This window comes from Atractosteus spatula, chromosome 4 (genome assembly GCF_055471065.1).
Source record: "Atractosteus spatula isolate fAtrSpa1 chromosome 4, fAtrSpa1.hap1, whole genome shotgun sequence".
Classification (NCBI taxonomy): Eukaryota; Metazoa; Chordata; class Actinopteri; order Semionotiformes; family Lepisosteidae; genus Atractosteus; species Atractosteus spatula.
Genome location: NC_142709.1, coordinates 31,345,407 through 31,364,122, shown reverse-complemented (window position 1 = coordinate 31,364,122; position 18,716 = coordinate 31,345,407). Strand labels below are relative to the sequence as shown.

At 36.8% G+C, this 18,716-nt stretch overlaps 1 protein-coding gene across 1 annotated transcript in view; it reads left to right on the top strand.

Moving 5' to 3' along the window:
* The first annotated feature begins 524 nt into the window (after positions 1–524).
* The window catches only part of fgf14 (fibroblast growth factor 14), a 223,082-nt gene continuing 204,890 nt past the window's right edge, over positions 525–18,716 (top strand). The window contains exon 1 of the mRNA XM_088913361.1: positions 525–732. Coding sequence (XP_088769487.1) covers positions 525–732 — 208 coding nt within the window. The remainder of the gene's footprint in view (positions 733–18,716) is intronic.

Sequence of the window (18,716 nt, the reverse complement as noted above, 5' to 3'; positions counted from 1 at the left end):
GAATATTGCAGTTTATTTTTTCACGGGGGAAAAAAATCCGGGTTCGAATCGAGAAATGCCTTTTTAAAGAATGCAGCGACAGATTAACGGGAATTGATCTCGGCAATCAGCAGGTTTAAAGGAGAACATAAAGTGAACTGACTTGATTTGGTTATGTGTTGTTTTGTTGGAGCTATCGTTGCGGTCTTTCTATAGGATACATCCTGCCTTTGCCTTTTGAAGCACATCCACCCTTCTTCAGAGTGATGAACTAATAGGCAATGGTTTTCTCTTTGGAAATCCTTCGTTTTTTACTGTTTGCCGATTAGTTCTGTTTGTTTACTGGCTGCTCTTTACATTTTGTGCGACATATGAAATATACAGAGTATTTTTTATTACTGACTTCCTGGTGTGTGCATTTTGGGGACCATTATTCACACATAGTCGGAAAAAAATAACCTTCGTTTAAGAAGTGTAAGAATATATATATATATTGCCACGTGAACAAAAGCAGCGGAAGACTGGAATATAAACATCTTTTTTCTATGGTAAAATTGGTAGCCCTGTCCTGGAGAACTGATCCCATTGTATTATTATGCAACCGCAAGGATCTCTTCTTTATCAGGGTGTCTAAGCTGCTGGATTGCTTTTCGCCCAAATCAATGTGGTTTCTTTGGAACATTTTCAGCAAAGGAACGCATATGCTGCAGTGTCTTTGTGGCAAGAGTCTTAAGAAAAACAAAAGCCAAAGTGGTAAGTCGTGGTGTTGCTGTTTGTTTTCTAGTGCCCGCACTGTGTTATACATTGTTTATAGTGATGGTGTTATATCTGCAATCATATTTGTACAGCAGGTAAATGCAGCGAAAAGGGGGAATAAGTTATACTGTAGTCCTGCTGGTGCTGGCGAGCCAAGCAAGGCTGAGCGTTAAGCACCAACAGAAAAGCCCTGCATCACTAAAGCAGGATGATCGTAGCGCTTCGAACTTTTTTTGATAGGTGCTCTGTCGTATCTTGGTAAATCACTTTAATGTAGACATTTGTAGGATACTGGTGTGCGCTGTGCAGTGTGTTTGTAATGCGGGTCTGGTTTGACAGGTTTTATTCTTCCTGTGCTGCAGCAGCATTTTCTTCTGCATCACTTTTCGGTTTTTAATATTCGGTGTCTCTTGTCAAGCTGACTGGAGAATTAAGCCCGCAAGACAGCTTTTTAAATGCATAACATTTGCGTGGAGGACGGAAATAATACGACGAGGCGCCTAGCTTTGAATTCATCATTCACTATTGTCCTCTTTTTCTGCATTTTCCTTTGGTTATTCTGTTAATACAGTACAGAGCATGACTGTCTTTGTGTTAGAAGCGATAGAGGCTTTTCCTCATATGCAGACAACCTGATACCATAGTCCATATGATCTGCAGTTCATTTAAATAACTAGCAATGATGTTGTTGCTTCATCCTCGCTGCTGAAGCGAGCGATTCGTTTTTAGAGCTACTGTAAATGCAGTCCCAAGATGTGGAGAGATGGGATGCGTACAATAGATTAATTTTCATTCAGATTTTGCTTAAAAAAAATTTTGTATGGGGCTGTTATCATGTTTCTCTAGAAACAGGTTATCGCGAATGACATGATATCTGTTTATAAAGAAGCATTGGTTATTATAGCTGGTGCAAGACACGGGCAGAGTGTCTTAAAGTTGATGTGGTTGACAGTCATTGGGGTAAAAAAGCTCTGCTTCTTTGACGCTGGCACTGCAGTGTAGTAGATCATAGCTATTTTGCCTTGCTGACACCCCACGATTAACGAGGGAAACCGTTGCATTTGCCGCCCACTTCATAACTTAGATTTTGCAGTTGGAATAAAAGAGAAAGTACAAAAAGGTCGCATTTCCTGAATTGAAAGAGAGATTGCTGAAGGAAAGCGGCGTCGGTTATCGAAGGATTTCTGTAGGACCTCCCCTCCAAAGAAATGTGCTGCAGCAAAACACCAACTTCCAGAATCGAAGTAGCACTCGGGGGACATTGTTGTCAATTGCATACATTTTTAACAGACGTTGAAAGCTGAGTAGCGGTGGCACGGTAACGCTCTGTACACTGTTACATATTATTATCAGGCGAAGTTCACACAAATGCAGTTGTATTCCCCTTTTTTTTAAATTATCCACTGCGGTTTTAGGTATTTGCGCTATGGATCCGGGTACCTTCATGTGGTGAACATCCTGTTTATGGAGATCCGTATGCAATACTGTTTATAACACATTTAAAAAATATATACTGTATATCACTATTCAGTGATGTAATACAGTTGTAGTTACTGCCCAAAAATTTCTTTTGAAAATAACAGTACAACAAAGGATATTCAATGGTTAGGCGCTGTACTTTATTATCAGTATCAATCGAATCAACTGTTGCAAAATGTGTGCAATTTAATGAAACGTTTCCTTTTTGATATCAGATCACGTTCGACACCTACAAAGTTGTGAAAACGCGTAATTTGATTGTAGTCGGCTGTGTCAAACGTCTGGTATGGAGAAAATGTTAATTTGGTTATTCTGATAAAACTTTTTTAGTAATCATGAACTTAAAAAGCCTTCAGTGCCTATTGAGGTTACCTGATGTGTTTATTTAAAGACAATATAAAAACGCGAGTGTAGTGGTGCACCGGACTTTTTGTTGTACATGTGAAAATTATTTGTAGCAGGAATGAATTTGAACATTACATCGTGTGAAGGTAATGTGACCTTAACGTTATTTATATTAAATACATTTTAGAAAAACACATTTTGTTCATGTAACTTCTGGAAGAGTTTGGAAAGTACCAGTAAGCATTTTTTTTATTTCTTTGGCTGGTTAGCCCAGCAGATGGCGGTTTCAGATAGTCAACAAAGGGCTAACACTTGCCTTTCAATTCAATAGCAAAGTTACATTCCTTTATTAATCTTCATTGTCATATTGTGCATGAGGCAGAGTTAGTTAAGATGTCTAGAGTGGAACTGAGCCTGTGTGCGAATCTTAGATTCCTTATCGTCGAGTCAGAACAAAAACGAAATGTGAAGTACGTAGGATACATTGGGTTCTCATTCAAATGTGGAACAAAACATTCTTCTGGATATTAAGTAGTATGCGGTCCCTGAATAAAGTAAATTTTATACAGTCAAGTGGTGAGTGTTTTGTTAAATCAACTATTCTATACTGCTACCAGTACTACTGCTAATTCTTATCATAATATCTTAAACTTTATGATCAGATTGTATTAATGAATGATCATGTCTTTCAACATCCTTGAATCTTCTAATATTTGAAATGATTATTAAATTATTGTCTTAATAAACCATAGTAGCCCTGAGCAGTGTTTATCATACACTCTAAATCCTTTTATGCTTTTATGAGTTAGCTCGGTGGTTGCAAAACTTGTGGGTATTATAATTGTGAAGGGGGATTTATGAAATTAGTTAGAAATCCTTTTTTACCTTTTGTACAGTGGAGTGCCAGTACCTTCAACTGTTTTTTGCCTTTGGTGTGCAATGAGCATCACAAGAATCTTATCACATGCTATAATTTCATAAAGTTCAGAGGAAAATGAGCATCTTTTCTGTAGCACGTGCACTAGTGTATTAAACAAGCATGATAAGTGACTTAGGGATGGCACAGAAGCAGAATTGTAACACTGCTGCCTCTTGCTGTTGGAGCCTTCGGTTCATTTCTGGACCTAGAGTGCACCTGTATCTACATGGAGTTGTTCATGTGTGTTCTCCCTGTGTTTGCATGGGTTTCATCTGGTGACCGGTTTCTTCCCACAGTTCAAAGATATATACTGGTAGGTTAATTGGCTTCCAAGAAAACTGGTGCTGGAGTGAGTGTGTTCGTGACTGTGTGTGCCCTGCGGTGAACTAGCGTTCTGTCCAGGGTGCACTCTGCCTTGCACCCACTGCTTGCTAGGATAGGCTCTGGCTCGCCAGCGACTCTTATTGAATAACACAGTTTGAAAATGGGTGAGTTAATTATTTCAGCACTGGTCATCAAAAGAGTTCATCACCAAGGGAGAGGGAGTCTACTGTGAAAGTCACAGCGCTGCTGTGGAAATCGACATTGAGTGGAGTTTTGTATGGCACAATTGGCGTATTGCTCTGCACTTTGTATTAAAGTCCAAGGTAATCTAACCTAAAACCTTAATTGACGAAGAGGAAATGGGCTGCACTGCTGGCTCATCTCCATTAAGGAATTACTCCAACATATCGATGGCAAGAAGGTGTTGCTCTCTAAATTGAGGCATACTGGTTCCTTTCTGTGTCTTCTGACTCACCTCATCACTTTTGCCAAACCAATTCTTTCATGGCTGTGGTGATTTACTGCCTATGTAACAATCAGAGTCACTCCAGTACCTCGTGGTCAGTGCTGAATGATGAAATTGTCAAAATAGCACCAAAAACATTTAGTCAGTAACCAAAACATGTAGACTTGTAAAAACCAAGGTGCATAAATAGCCAAGTTTGTTTTAAAGTTCAACCTTCTTTTCCAGTGACAGTTAATGGTCTATTTTATTGGTTAAAAATGGATTTCTGTGTTAGAGAGCCTGGAACTCCATTTCTCTGTTCTTGTACTTGATGTAGCCTGCAGGTTCCTCACTTTCCCTTTGGTCAGATGCACAGTGGCACGCATGTATGCTTCCTTTCTAAATTACTGCCATCATGTGAGTGCTGTGCTCTAAGTTTCCATTGAAGAATTACTGGGCTTTTTTCAAAGGCTTTTTCAGGATCCAATTATGGAATTTATGGTTTTGAAATTACCAGTAATAGGTCCCACACCAGTTAATGGACTTTTGTATGTATTATTCTTTTATTTTGCCTATGCCCATGGAACGTACTCTATGACTTTTTGTACTAATTGTAACTATTGAACACTGTATTAAATATCTTCCTGAAATGGATACAGTTCAGTCTTGTTCCAACAGGCCTTGGCACAGTTTGAGGACTCAATTTATTGCTACGCTTATGCAATTTTTCACTATACACTTGGGAAATATCTCTGGCCTGTTTTTGAGGCTTCTGTGATCAACCTGGTTATGTCAGGATGTGCTTTATAAGAAAATCCCACCCCATTCTGTAAATGTGCACTTTTTGACCAGGGAATACCTCTTTCCTCACTGTTTTGCATTAAAAATTGATTTAATTATATTGTATAAACAGATTGTTCTCTGATAACTGCAAAAGTGAGGCAACACTGAAAGAAATGCCATAACAAAATTCCTTTTAATTTTCCTGCATGTATTTGCAGTAGCTGTAAAATCTTAGCCTTTTTATTAAAGGCTAAGAAACATGCACCCTTAAATGTCAACACTATACCACCAATCAATAAAAAGATTTTTTTTCATCACATTTGTCCAATGAGTGTCCTTTTGAGGCTTTGCCTATACACCAAGGGACTATAACAATAAACCATTCTTAGCTTGTAATGGTTTCCTCGTTGTAACCTGTGGGCATCAGCGAAAATGTCTTTGTTGCTTAAGAGTAAAAACCAAGATTGGAGTCAATACCAGTTTTTGAAATTCCTTCTTTCAAACCAATTCCCCATTACAAATATTTTTTTTAAACTGAGATATTAAACCACGGTCTTGATTTCTTGTTCATTAAAGATATAATGGCACTGTCCCAAAAAGAGTTGTCCTATCAACCGTGGTGTCCTGGCTCAATTCTGCCCTTGTACAGTCTGACCTACTGTACATACTGAAGTGTTCCACTGTAATTCAACTGGTAAAGCAATTTCTCCCGCCTTAACCTGATGTGCGGTGTAGTGGGACTTCTGGTGTCTAACGGTCCTGTGTCACACAGGTGTGGGCTACACTTCAGACGAGCATAACATGGGTTCCCTCCTAAAATTAAAGTGCTTTGGGATCTTTCGGGAAGGAAAAGGCTAGGCAGAAACAATTGATCCATTTTCTAACCGCTGTATCCACAAGGGAGCCGGAGCCTATCATAGCAAACAACACCTTAGACAGGACACCAGTCCATCACAAGGCAGAGAATATGTTTGCAGACTGTGAGAGGAGACCAGAGCACCCAGAAGAAATGCACATCAACATGGGAAAAACATCCAAACGTGCAAATCGCATCTCAGTCCCAGAACTGAACCCAGGGTTCCCCAGTACCTCAAGGCAGCAATGCTAGCCACAGTTCCATCCTAATGAATTATTAACTGTTTTTCTAGTATTACAGTAAAATTGAGGAAATGCTGATCATATTGCAGTTGTTTATATTCCTGAGTTAATGACAGAGGAATGTGCAGAGTGAATGTTAAATGTAACTTTGCTTAAGCAATTTAACATGCTTCAAATTCTGTGTTTCATTTTTTCCCTCTTTAGTTGTAGTGGGACTGCAGTAATAATTTTGTGAGTGGTAACAACCATTTAAAAAATTAATAGGGAAGATCATATATTCCCCATTCAGTTTTTACTCCTTAGAACGTAAGAGTAGTTACAGATGAAAGAAGGCCACATGTAGTGTGTTTGTCAGTTAATGACAATGCTATATACTGAAACTGCAAATGATATCTTATACAGTATATACTGTGTACATACAAGTATAGGATAATTCAGGAGTACAATGTGTTATGTATTGTACATCTTATGATGGTTTTACCACTGACAGCAAAGACTGAAAACTGCTTAATTACCACAAACAAAAGTAAAGAGTGATCATTGAAATATATAGCACAGTATAGGCTATCCATCATTATGATAGCTACTTTAATTATGCCATGTAAGAAGTATGGTGGGCTTTCAAAATAATGACATTAAAAATAAGCATTTTTCTTTTCTAAGAGAATTGTGGGTAGGATTTTTTTCTTTAAAATCTCCCAATACTTGCATATTGATCATAGGGTTCTGATGTTCACAAGAATGGGCGTATGAGCTTTTGGATAGCAAACAGCATGAATCTAGAGAATTCCCAGGTTCATGACACACTAAAAAATGGGTCCTCAAGACATTTGATAAAGAGGCAGCTTGTAGTCATAATATCTGCTTTTATAAGTAGAAATGTATGATATTATGGGTCAGATTCAGCTGTATATTATGGACATGTGGTACTTTGTATATGGTTCATAACTTTTTAGTTTAATCCTACATAATACATAAGGCTGCTAATGGGCAATATTGAAAAATCACATGGGTAATGATATTATGTCTTGTTAAAGTGACTTTATGGTTTTCAATCAAGACATTCTAGAGCTTGTGGACTTTAAATGTACAGTATGCTTATCAGTGCATGCTAAAAGAAGACAAAATCCTTTTTATAGTATACTGTAGTTAATATTTTTTCTCATACAACTTTGCAAAGACCAATGATGTACCGTAAGGCATAGTGAAGAAGTTAGAATTGCTTTGCAGGTGTATTCTGTTCCTGAGAAAGCATTTTTACATTAAGACAGAGTGATTAAATGCCCATTACACTAAAAAACACTTGTTAGTCTTCAACAGGTTTATTAGGTTGAAAGATTTAAAACAGACCAGATTTACAGGACTCTGTGCTACTTGGACTAAATGGGATTCTAGATATAATTCATGTTCAAAGTATATCTTTAATTCTCAATAGATATATATTTAGTTGATATTTTAAATACTTTATGGGGAAACAAAGGAGAAACTCCTTCACACTGCAGTGTGCAAATCTTTGATTAAGAACTGATGGAAGTGTCAGTGTTTTATTCTTACAACAAAAAATATGAGTGTTGTATTTTGTACGAGAGCTTCTACTTTCTTTGTCCTGATCAATTCTACAAATACTTGTGCAAAAGGTTGAAGTACTGTATGTAGATGTTTTCACTTTTTAAGTCAATAATTATGAAAAGCAGTTCTAATACAAATGTGTATATAAAATATGACCTACTGTCCTAAAATCAAGTTTAATTGGATTAACATTAATCTTACTCTCAAGCCGTAAAAATGTTGTAAAGGATAATAAAATGTTGCCTGTGTTTGGTGGTACAGCCTTATAGAGCCAAAGATATGTCTTGATAATTAACCTGGAGTAACGTGACTTTGGGAGCGGATATCGCATTTGATAAGCTGTAGAAGCTCTTTAAGACTGACAGTTTTCATTTAGAGCCTGTAGAGGTGCAAGACTTAAGAGTGCCAACCTTTTTTTGGTTTTGTAATTGTGTCACTTTTTTGGTCTACATACTGTACTGTACTTCAGTTGAACTGAGCACTAAATCTCTTGTTTATATTTGTACCCAATAATAGCAAACACATAAGAAATGTTTTTCTTTTTGCAGCTGCATGTAAGCATTTTCTATTGATACTTTGTCTGTTTGACAATTTGTGTAACATTTGAAGGAAAATATAATAAACTAAGCCATTATGCTGTCCATCCAGGTTAAATACAAAAATTGTTCCCTTCCAATGAAAAATTGACCTGTTGCGTACTCGAAATATGTCTATATATAGCTAAGCTTATACACCTATCCAGGTTGAGTGGATAGTGGACAAATACTGTATTTTCTCTTTGAGCAAATTGTGTGTAGAATTAATTTGCTAATGTTCAGTTAAAAGGTAAAGTGTCTATTTATAGGTCAAACCCACTGAATATTGCAAGCAATTATCTCCATATCTTTAGTGAATTCTCTGCAAAATCACTCAAAAAGTGTAAAAGACTTTTCTATTCTCCTGATATCGGCAAATGAAGTTCCCACAATTCAGAATGTGCCTTGCCGTGGATGTGGCTGAATTATATCCAGCACATCTGTCCATTTTCTAACTGCGGGGGAGTTGGAGCCTATTGAATTGTTTATATCCAGAGCAAAATCTTACATTGTGTACAGTAGCTTTTCCTAACTGTTTTACTTTAAATACTTATTTCCTTTAAATACATATTCCAGAGCTATGGTTCCTAGTCCACAGTTCTGAATGTGTATCTTGATCACCTTGGGAGATTAACTAACTGGTCATTGAGCAGGAGGATTATGACTGTGTTCTGGGTGCCCATGTGTAGAAGACTGTTAACTGTTATTTCCAGTATGTCCCCACAGGTTCAATTCAGGCTTGTATCTGAAGTGTCGCTGAACAGCAGAAATGCTGTGTACTACCAGCTGATGTGCCCTACAGCTGGTGACAACTGTTTCAAGGTGATTCCCAGTTGTAAAGAGCCTTTTCCTCACAACAGGGCTGAATGTATTGTCATGTTGCCATTTGATCTGCTCATTGAATGCAAATCAGGATTTGTGGTTTTCCCTGTGTTATTGTAAATTTGTATGCCCCCCCCCTTTTTTTTAGGAAGTCACATAATGTTTTGGTCTTTGTCATTTTCAATGAAATGTTTTTTTTAGGTTTTCAAAGGCACACATTTATTTTCCTTTATCTACCCTATGGCAGTAAACAGGTGGGTTTAGATGTCCTTACAGGATTGGATTTATGTGTGATGTAACTGGATTCCACCAAGGTATCACCAGCTATTGATTGTGCTGTGTAAGTCTCATCAATTCTTTTCCTGCTCTTTAAATACTATACCATTGCAGCACTAGACTCTCTGAATGAGCTAGCCCAGGTCTAGAGTTTTCCGAAACACAAAGAACAACAAATACATATTACGTTCTCCGTCCCAAGTGATAACAAGCATTTCCAAAACTATCCTAATTACTAGTATGTAACCATTTATTTTTAAGTTGTCACTTTTTTGTTTACATTGTTTCGTGAGTTGCTACCACAGAGGCTGGAAAGTACTGCAGTGTAAGCAGTAGCTAATTAAATCGGGTAATTTCACTTTTGGAAGAAATTGATCAGTTGCTTTTATTGACGGCATTGCTAATGCCATGAAAGATCCCAAACCAAGTAAGATAGTAATTTTTACCATGTCATTGGTGCTGTGGACAGTTTAATACTTATAGAAACAAAATCTGTTGATCGGAAGGAGACTTTAAAGATTAGTAGTATTCTTTGTGATTAACTATCATTTGAAAATATTTGACCATAAGTCAACCTATACAGCTTTGCAGGCAAGCATCCTTTGTTTTCCAGCTGTTGCAGGCTTGTGTGCAGTTTGTTGCCTGGAAACATTATCAGAGTAAACATGAGTCTTCTAGCCAAACAAACTGCTTTTTGAAACTCTTCTGTGTACAAATGTGGTCTAAATTATTGTTTTTTTTATTGCCCTCCAGCAATAAGTTTTTTTTTAGCGTTCATCTTTGTAATTTTACAATGCCGTCTGACATAAAGAGCAAGTGTTTATCACAATGTCTGGGATAGACGTTGACTTCGGTGAGTCTGATGCCACTGAGATTCAGCTGGGGTCCTTTTTAAAATGACGGTGTTATAAATGAATATGACACTTTCTTTAATAATATATGAACTCTCGGATCATTTGCAGGCCAAGCTTTTATTGTGTTGTTCCAATCCAGCTTCTCTTCTCTTAGTCTGTAGTTTTTTGCATTGCGTTTCCCTGCTGTAATATTCGGTGTATGGATTTTTCCCAATTAAATCAGCTACATATCGCTGTAGAAAGATTGATTTCCTGCTGTGAGCTTTTCCTGCCCAGCTGGTGTAAAAAAAAAACTTTCCCTCGAATACTGCCTGAAATTACCCATGCATTTTAATAGTGGAATAATGCTGATATACAGTACTTGTTTCCTTTGCGCAGTTCTTTTCTCTGAATTAAGCGTCAGTACTGCTGCCAACGTTCAGAAAACACACTCTGCAAATTATGTACTGACTCTTTAAAAAAACAACAATTGGCAGCTAAATGAATACAGCATTATTTTGCATGTACACCACTTAGACTTCATTTGTGCCGAAAAAAACAAGCCTGCAGATTGTACGTATAATTATAGGGATTGAATGTAGAATGGGGGCATTGACAAATAAAATATCAGCTGGGTTAAAATAGCTTTCTAATCTGTGAAACAAAGCAGGCTTTTAATTGTTTGATAAACTAACAATTAGAGTTAATTTGTAAATTACAAGTCAACTGCCATTTTTTGTACAGTAGTAACCCATTGTTAACCCTTGTCTGGTTGCTTCGTTTTCGTTTGTTGTAACTTTAATTTCTTTTGGTCAGAAAGGTTACAAACAAGAAGTGGCCATTTAGCCCATTAAGACTGTTTGGTAGTGAATTGATCCACTGACCACTGACCACATCCAGTCATTTTGTGTAAGAAGCCAGGGTGGTACAGCCTTCAACAGAATGGCTAATTAATGTGTTCTATACTCCCACAACCCTTTGGGTACAGAATTCTTTCTGTTCTTGTTTTTTCATGCTTCTCCACATACAGTAGTTCCCACACGTGGCCTCTGGTTTGTGTTTCACAGTTGCTGAAGAAATCTGCTGCGTTGACTTGATTATCCCTGGAATGTACCAACTGAATGCCTTACTTTAAATAGAGTTAAATATTTATACCCATTGCTCTCTTGTAATGTACAGTAGTAGGTACTGTGTTTGCAAAGAAAGATTTAAAAAATAAAATGCTACATCCAAAATTCACAATTAAAAATCTGGGACATTGGACATTTTAAAATGGGATATTTCATTTAAAATAAATGGCAACAGGTTCAGAACAGCAAATCTGTAGTAACTGCAGTAGGCAGTTTAGCTGTGCTGTTTGCTATTCACTTGATATAGTTCTTATCTTTCATAACCATAGTTTTGAATATTTTCAAATTGTACCCTCTCTGTGGTAACAAGGTTAAAGAATCCTTGCGATATTCATGGTATTCGCCAAAGACTTAAGCTTCCCTATTCTTTAAGAAATTCAGTCTGTTTTACTTCTTAAGTGCTAGAAATGAAAGGGATTGGTTAAAGAAAGCTGATTTGAAGTATATTACCTTTATATAAACTGTAATCCTTTGCTCACATTGCATGTTTGTATTTGTGTATTTTGCAGGTCATGTAATCAATAAGTCGCTCACAGTTTTCTTGTGCTTTGGAAACCTGATGGATTACTAATGTGAGTGGTTCTTGGCCCACCTACTGTATGTTCCAGTGTGACCAGTACTGGTAACGGAGGTCACTTTGTAATTGAGCGTATTGTAGCTATGGTAGCTCACAAAGACAGGTTAGTCTTATTTGCTGTTGGAGAGTGCCATTCACTTGGAAATGGCGGTGTTGTCACTGTGGATTAGGAGCTGACCTAGCTTCTTTTATCATCATTCAAACTCCAGAAATAAGAGTAGGCCATTTGGCCCATCATGTTAATTCAGTTTTCTCGGGAGTTTTATAGCCACTAAAGGATGCTCTGGCTTACTCGGGGAACAAACATCCTGAGTAAGAAATCTCCCTGCTCCCCCTAATTTCAAATAATCACACCTATTCTTCTGTATAGCTTTTTTCATGGAAGGAAACCAGAGCACTTAGCAAAAAGTGCATCCAGAAAGATCCCTCAAATTAACCAAGTACACCTGAGCTGTGTACAAAGCCACAGTGTACTATCGATAATGTGTCCGTGGTGGCGCTTGATTGGAAGGAACAGCCTGAATACCGTCAAATACAGGGCGGCTTTCAGGTAAAAGAGGTGAATGTGTATAGCTTCTAGTTTGTATGGTTTAAGAGTTAGAAGAATTATTTGATGCAAATAGCTTTAATCCTGTCTATTTGTTGTGGTAATTCAGCAAGAATATTCAAACCCGGGGTTGTATATTGTATATTTTCAGAAAGGGCATTTTGAGTGCCTTTAGCACTTTAGTTTAGTAATTACTCACTGTGGAAGAAAATGTTTTTAGAATCTGACTTTTAACTGTTTCTTTGTGTTTCTGATTAAGTTGCTGATGTTTCTGATCATTACTGCTCAGCACTGGATTTAAATAATTCAAGAAGGAAGAGAGGTTCAGTCTATGCACTGAACACTGACATTGCAGTCACTGTCAAGCATAGTGTGGTCTGGAATCAGTATTTCTACAGCTCCACAAAATGTTGACTTTATATAAAAAAACATTGCTTACTTTAGCAACCGACATACACTTAACATTTTTAAATCATTAACTATCTTTATAAAATGCGTTATGCTGTACCCAATTATCTGTGAAAAAAGGCTTTATGATTAGGAATGAGAACAATTAGTACCCAATTACCCTAGATACATAGTAACATGTGGCACAAAGGTAATTCAAGGTAATCCTCTGAAACCAGAAATGAATACTATTGTGTTATTTGATGTAGCAGTAACAGTGTGGGACTTTAACATTTTTTTTTAAAGGCAACTGTGTGTTTGAAACTAGAATTTATTCTGAAGGAAGGAACTAATGTGAACTAAAGAAATGAGGTCTAGCATTTCCAACGTTGTAGCATGTACATCATCTTATAGTTTTACTGTGTTGTTGCTACCTCATCACCGGTCGCATGGGCATGAATTGAATTCCGATTTGTCATTACTAGTGCTCTTGTTCTGTTGAGTGGCAGAGCTCTGTAACTGAAATGGTACCAAAAGAGCAAGGGGAGAAAAGGGGGAGAGTTAGCTAAAAGGAAATCATGCTGTATCCTGAGTCTTCGGTGTTTCCCAAAGTAATTCAGACATTTCTGATAACCCACAGAAACATAAATCGTTCAGAATCAAGAATGACATGGATATGCAGTAAATATTTGATGACGTTAGGCCTTAATAAATGTGATATTCATATTCATATACTTTGATTTTGTACTGTGTACGTTCAGTATGCCCAAAAACAGTCATATTAAAACTGCATTTTGGCATTTTGGAATTGTATAATTCCCTTAATTTTTTAAGTCATAGTCCTTCATAGATGACACAGAAAAAGGAAATTTTTCTTGGCTTAGAGACCTGTTTAATCCTTGTAATTACAAAATTTAATTTCGGTCTACACATTAAATCATTGCTTGGCCATCTTGTCTGTGCCATGTGCAGTATAAAACTGCATGTTTATTATGTTAGGGGAATTCTTTCTCTTGCCGGTAGCATGACAAGCATGTTTTTTAAACTATATAGAGTAAAACAGGTCTTCCACAGCCTGATATGGTTGCTAAGATAATTAAAGTGTTTGACATTTAAAACACGTTTGGATTAAATTTTAAGGCTATGCAACCTTTGAATATCTTTATGTAAAATGTATTATTTTAAAGTAGCAGTTACATAAGTACTGGTCTGCACTGTGCTCATGTTTGAAGAAACGCTATTCCCACTGGTAGTTTTCATGTCTTTTTTTTTGGTACTAAGGATGCAGTTTTTAAAATGGGAAAGTTGCAAAAGAAAAAGTTTGCTTTCACATGAATTTGGATAGTTGTGATGTTATTATGGGCTAGGATTTGGGACACCAATTTCTAATATAAAATATATTATGTAAATTGTGTGCATAATGTGCCGTACAAGCGTTAATCCAAACAATGTGCTACATATTTATTATGAGTTCAGTTGTTTTCTCTCCATAGGCAGTGACCACATAGTTTAATAATGGCTTAATTATGGGTTCAGGGCATTTGTACACAGTTCTTTGTAAAGCTGTGGATTTCTAATAGCTTATTGACTGATACAGAGGCAAGGGTACAGTGGTGTTATAATGTTTTGCCTGCAATGGTTTAAGGTCACATAGAGCTGTAAAGGGCAGCAATATTTATAATTGGATCTAGGTTTAAATTAAGATGTACACAGAGATATGTAATGAAGATGCCAAAAGAAGGACATTCTGGGGGATGGGTCTTAGAAGCAATGACAGCAATGTGTGAAAATTAGGACTAATGGCTCTTGAGTGTATACTGAATACTAATCTTATAATTTACAGTATTTTAATTTGTACATACAGCACCTCCTTACAACTCAACTTCAGGTGTAGCTCTTTCCAAGCTGTTTGCCATGCTCATTTACTTTGTAGGTTTTTCATTGCAGTTTGCTGGCGTCTTTACATTTCGTGACAAGGCAGACCACAGGAGCTGATGGCGATGTTTTCACATGTTCTCAGTTTTTCTTAAGTGACATCTTCAGTTTTCCTTTTCTCTGCAGCACATTTGTCAGCTGTTTAAGTCAATGTGTCATTACTCATACAGAGTAGTTATAAAGCCATAAAGCTTTCTTCATATATTTATATTTACATTTTCATGTATTCAAGTTTATATTCAAGTGAATTTTAGGAGTTATAACTGGACACCTAAAATAGATGATTCAGCAAGAAGTATTTATAGGACAAATTGTCAACATGCAACAAAAGATGCGCTATGCTTACATTTTGCAGCAAATGTTTCTCATGAGACTGCCCTCAAGTTACACATCTTGGACATATTGTTGCAAAATTATTTAGGTGGGGTGGCACGGTTAACGTAGTGTTTAGCATTGCTGCTTCTTAGCAAGGAAACACTGGGTTCACTTTTGAGCCTGGGGTGTTATCTGCATGGAGTTTGCATGTTCTCCTGTGTTTGCGTGGGTTACCCCTGGTACTTCAATTTGCTCCCACAGTCCAAAGACCTACTAGTAGCTTAAGTTGCTTTGGGAATGCCGTCCTTGGTGTGAGTGTGTGCATGTATGTGTCTGTGTGTGTGCCCTGCAATGGACTGGCTTTTCGTCCAGGGTGTACCCTGCCTTGTTCGTGTCACTCAGATAGGCTCTGGCTCCCCTGCAACCCTGAACTGAAAGAAGTGGTTAGAAAATACAGTAGATGGATGGATTATTCAAATATGTCACCATGTACTGTATGTACGTTTTCATCGTGTGATCTCCCTGACCATATTTATATTGTTTATAATTGACCTTTTCATGCTTTTGTCCATCTCTGGGCAAGCAAAAAGTTCAGTTACAGGTATTGGTTAGTATTGGCAATTAAGAGCTCAGCTGGAATGAAAATCCAAATGAAAAAGGGGTCATTCAGGACTGGAAATGATAACCAATATTCATAGTAAATTCATTAAAAGAATTTTACAGTGTCTGTATTGAAAGCTTTTTTATGGATAACAGGGATGTAATTATATTGGTACTCTTTTTCCGTTGCTTTTTTGAGTATGATTTGTGTTATCAGGCAGTACATGTACTGTAGGTGAAGTGAATGATGATGAGATTAATTTAACCTTATTTGTTCTCAAACCAACCCAGTTATTGAATTTCATTACACTCTTCATTGCGTCCTTTTAATTGTTATCTTTGAGTATTGCAAAAATGAGAATGAATGCTGAAATTTTGTCATGCACCAAAGTACTACTGTCTGAAAATTGAAAAAAGCAATTCAGCTTTAAAATTTGAGCTATGTTGCATACGGAACATGTACTACATCTGAATGTAGCATTTAAGGGGGAATTTTAAACAGACCTAATTAAACTCATCCAATCAGTGTGTGTGGAGTGGAGGTACAGTAGATGCTTAAACTACAACCATGCATCAAAAATGTGTTGTTAAAAATGTGTTTAAAAACAAAAATGGATAGAACAGTCTGTGAATCAAAGTTTTTACCTAAATGTATAACAAATGACTGAATAGTTTTTGGTTGACATTTAATGTTCACCTGTATCAGGTGTTGAATGCATTGAGTTAAGGAAGAGAGCCATTGCTTATACTAAACATCAGCCTCAGTTCTTTTCTTTAAGCATAAAGGAAAAAAAGCTCAAGATTAAAGAAGTGATCAAAATCTAAAACATATACACGAGCAAAAACTCATTTAGAATTCTGTATATAATAAGGTTTAGACCCTTATTTACAACAGTAGAGTGATATTAAAACAGTGTCTCCAAGGTATGAGTATGACCGAATTGCTAGGTCACGTAGGTTTACCAGTCTGTGCTTCGAAAAGAAAGGTTAATTTAGGTCTTGTGTTTAATCGGCCCTGGGGCTTTTTGTGCAAAGATCGGCAGTTGTGCCTCAGTGTGTTACCAAAGCTGGTAGTTAATTGATGTGGACAATAAACCTCTTGGCAGCACATTGAGGCAACCGAAAGCCTTTCACTAATATGAACTGCAAAGCTCAAAAGACCAGCATGTGTAGCTCTCCTCTGCTCCTGTGGGGTTTTATACTCATCAGATACATGGACATACTTTATTTAAAATTGTGTATAGCACATGTACTTCATGTGAATTTTCTTTATCAGAGAAAAAGTAAGACTTACTGCACTGACTGAACTCACTACTTTATTTGCTCTTCAGTGTGATAGAGCCATTACACTCTAATAGGATTCATAGGCTAAGACAGGCACACTATGTCACCTGAGAGGGACAAGCCTGACTTTGTGTCCTGAAGCCATCAGCCACAGGGTGGGCTGAACTATAATGAATACTATATTTTTCAGCTCTTTCACCAGAATTTCTTGATTTCTAAATCTTAAAACTTACCTTATATTGCATTAGGACTGGTACTGTACTAAATGTTTTCCAAAAAAATACAGATTTGGATCCAAAATTTGGGTCTATGATGGCTACTTACAAAATACAATTTATATTTGTCACGAAGACATTTGATGCTTGCCAGGTGTAATTGCTCAATATAAGCTGTAAAACTTTGATAATTAGAAGTCTGAAAAAGGAAATTAGAAAATCATTATTTTTTTTGTTCAATGATAGTACCGTGTTTCCAGCATGTCTATAATTGTTAGACTCTATTTTTAATGCAATTTAATATAGTTATAACTAGTACACCAAAGTGGATAGGTGATAGACGTAATGTAAGCAAACATTTAGTCTGTTATGTATTTGCTAGATAATGTTGTTTTCAGCCTAAAGACTTACTGTATGTGGCTGATTCTTGGTTACATTCTTGGTTCATGGTGGCTAAGGGGCAAATTTTCTTTTAATTCCTTTTTTCTGTCCTTTTTTCTTGCAAATTCTTTGAATTATTTTTTTTCTTCTTCTTTTCTCATTGTGCCCTTAGATTTCCAAAGTTTTGCACACCCTTGAGAAAAGGCGCAATGGCTCTGTTTCAGATGGCACAGGAAAGTTTCTGGCTGTGACGTCGGATATACACATGGAAGTTTGCGGCAGGGATGGAAAAAACACAGAAATTCAGTTGCTTCTTGCCAGTGACTGGTCCCTCATGAAACCTGTTACCCTATATTAAGTTATATACTGTGTGTCAAAAACCATCCCTCTGATGGAATAAGCTTTATAGCTTTGAGGATGTTTTAATAACATTAGAAATGTTTCAAAACAAGGAGGAGGTCATTTGGTGAATCTAGCATCTTTGGTAATTTGAGGTTGCAGGAAATTCTCATTACAGGAAACTCATGTCCATTTAGATACTGAGTTCTTTGAAATATTTGATTTGGTATTTAGTATTTTACAGTGCTTCTTCATGATATTCTTCACGTCCTTGAAACTCAATAATGTCAGTTATTAATTTCTTGTGTGGTTTCAGCTTACTAGTAAGTCATTCTTTTGAAGCTTACAGATAAAGTCAAGCTTAAACAGTACTTAAACTTAAAGGACTTGATGAACACATTGCACTCCAGTTTGTCCATATTTTGTTTTCTAGGAAGAGCAACTTGATTGTCACATACAGTAGGTAGTATATGACTGTAAGGTGCAAGTAACATTGTTTTGCTAGCGTAGGTACAGGTGACAGTGTAAAGCCATTAGAGCAAACCACTTCAGTCCTGGTTTTATTTTAGAGAATCTCCACCAAGTAGAATTTTTATATGCTTAATGAATATTGTCAGCAATGGTTTTCAGTTTTCCAGATATGTGTTTACTCATTTGTCAAGTTTACTATATGAACTTCAGTTCCGGGTAATTGCTAGGTAACTTTTTGTATGTCTGCATGAAAAGAGTAGGGTGTGTTGACAAGCAGAGCCCATTGATAAACATCCAGACATTCAAAGTGATGCAAACGTTAGCCTGAAAAG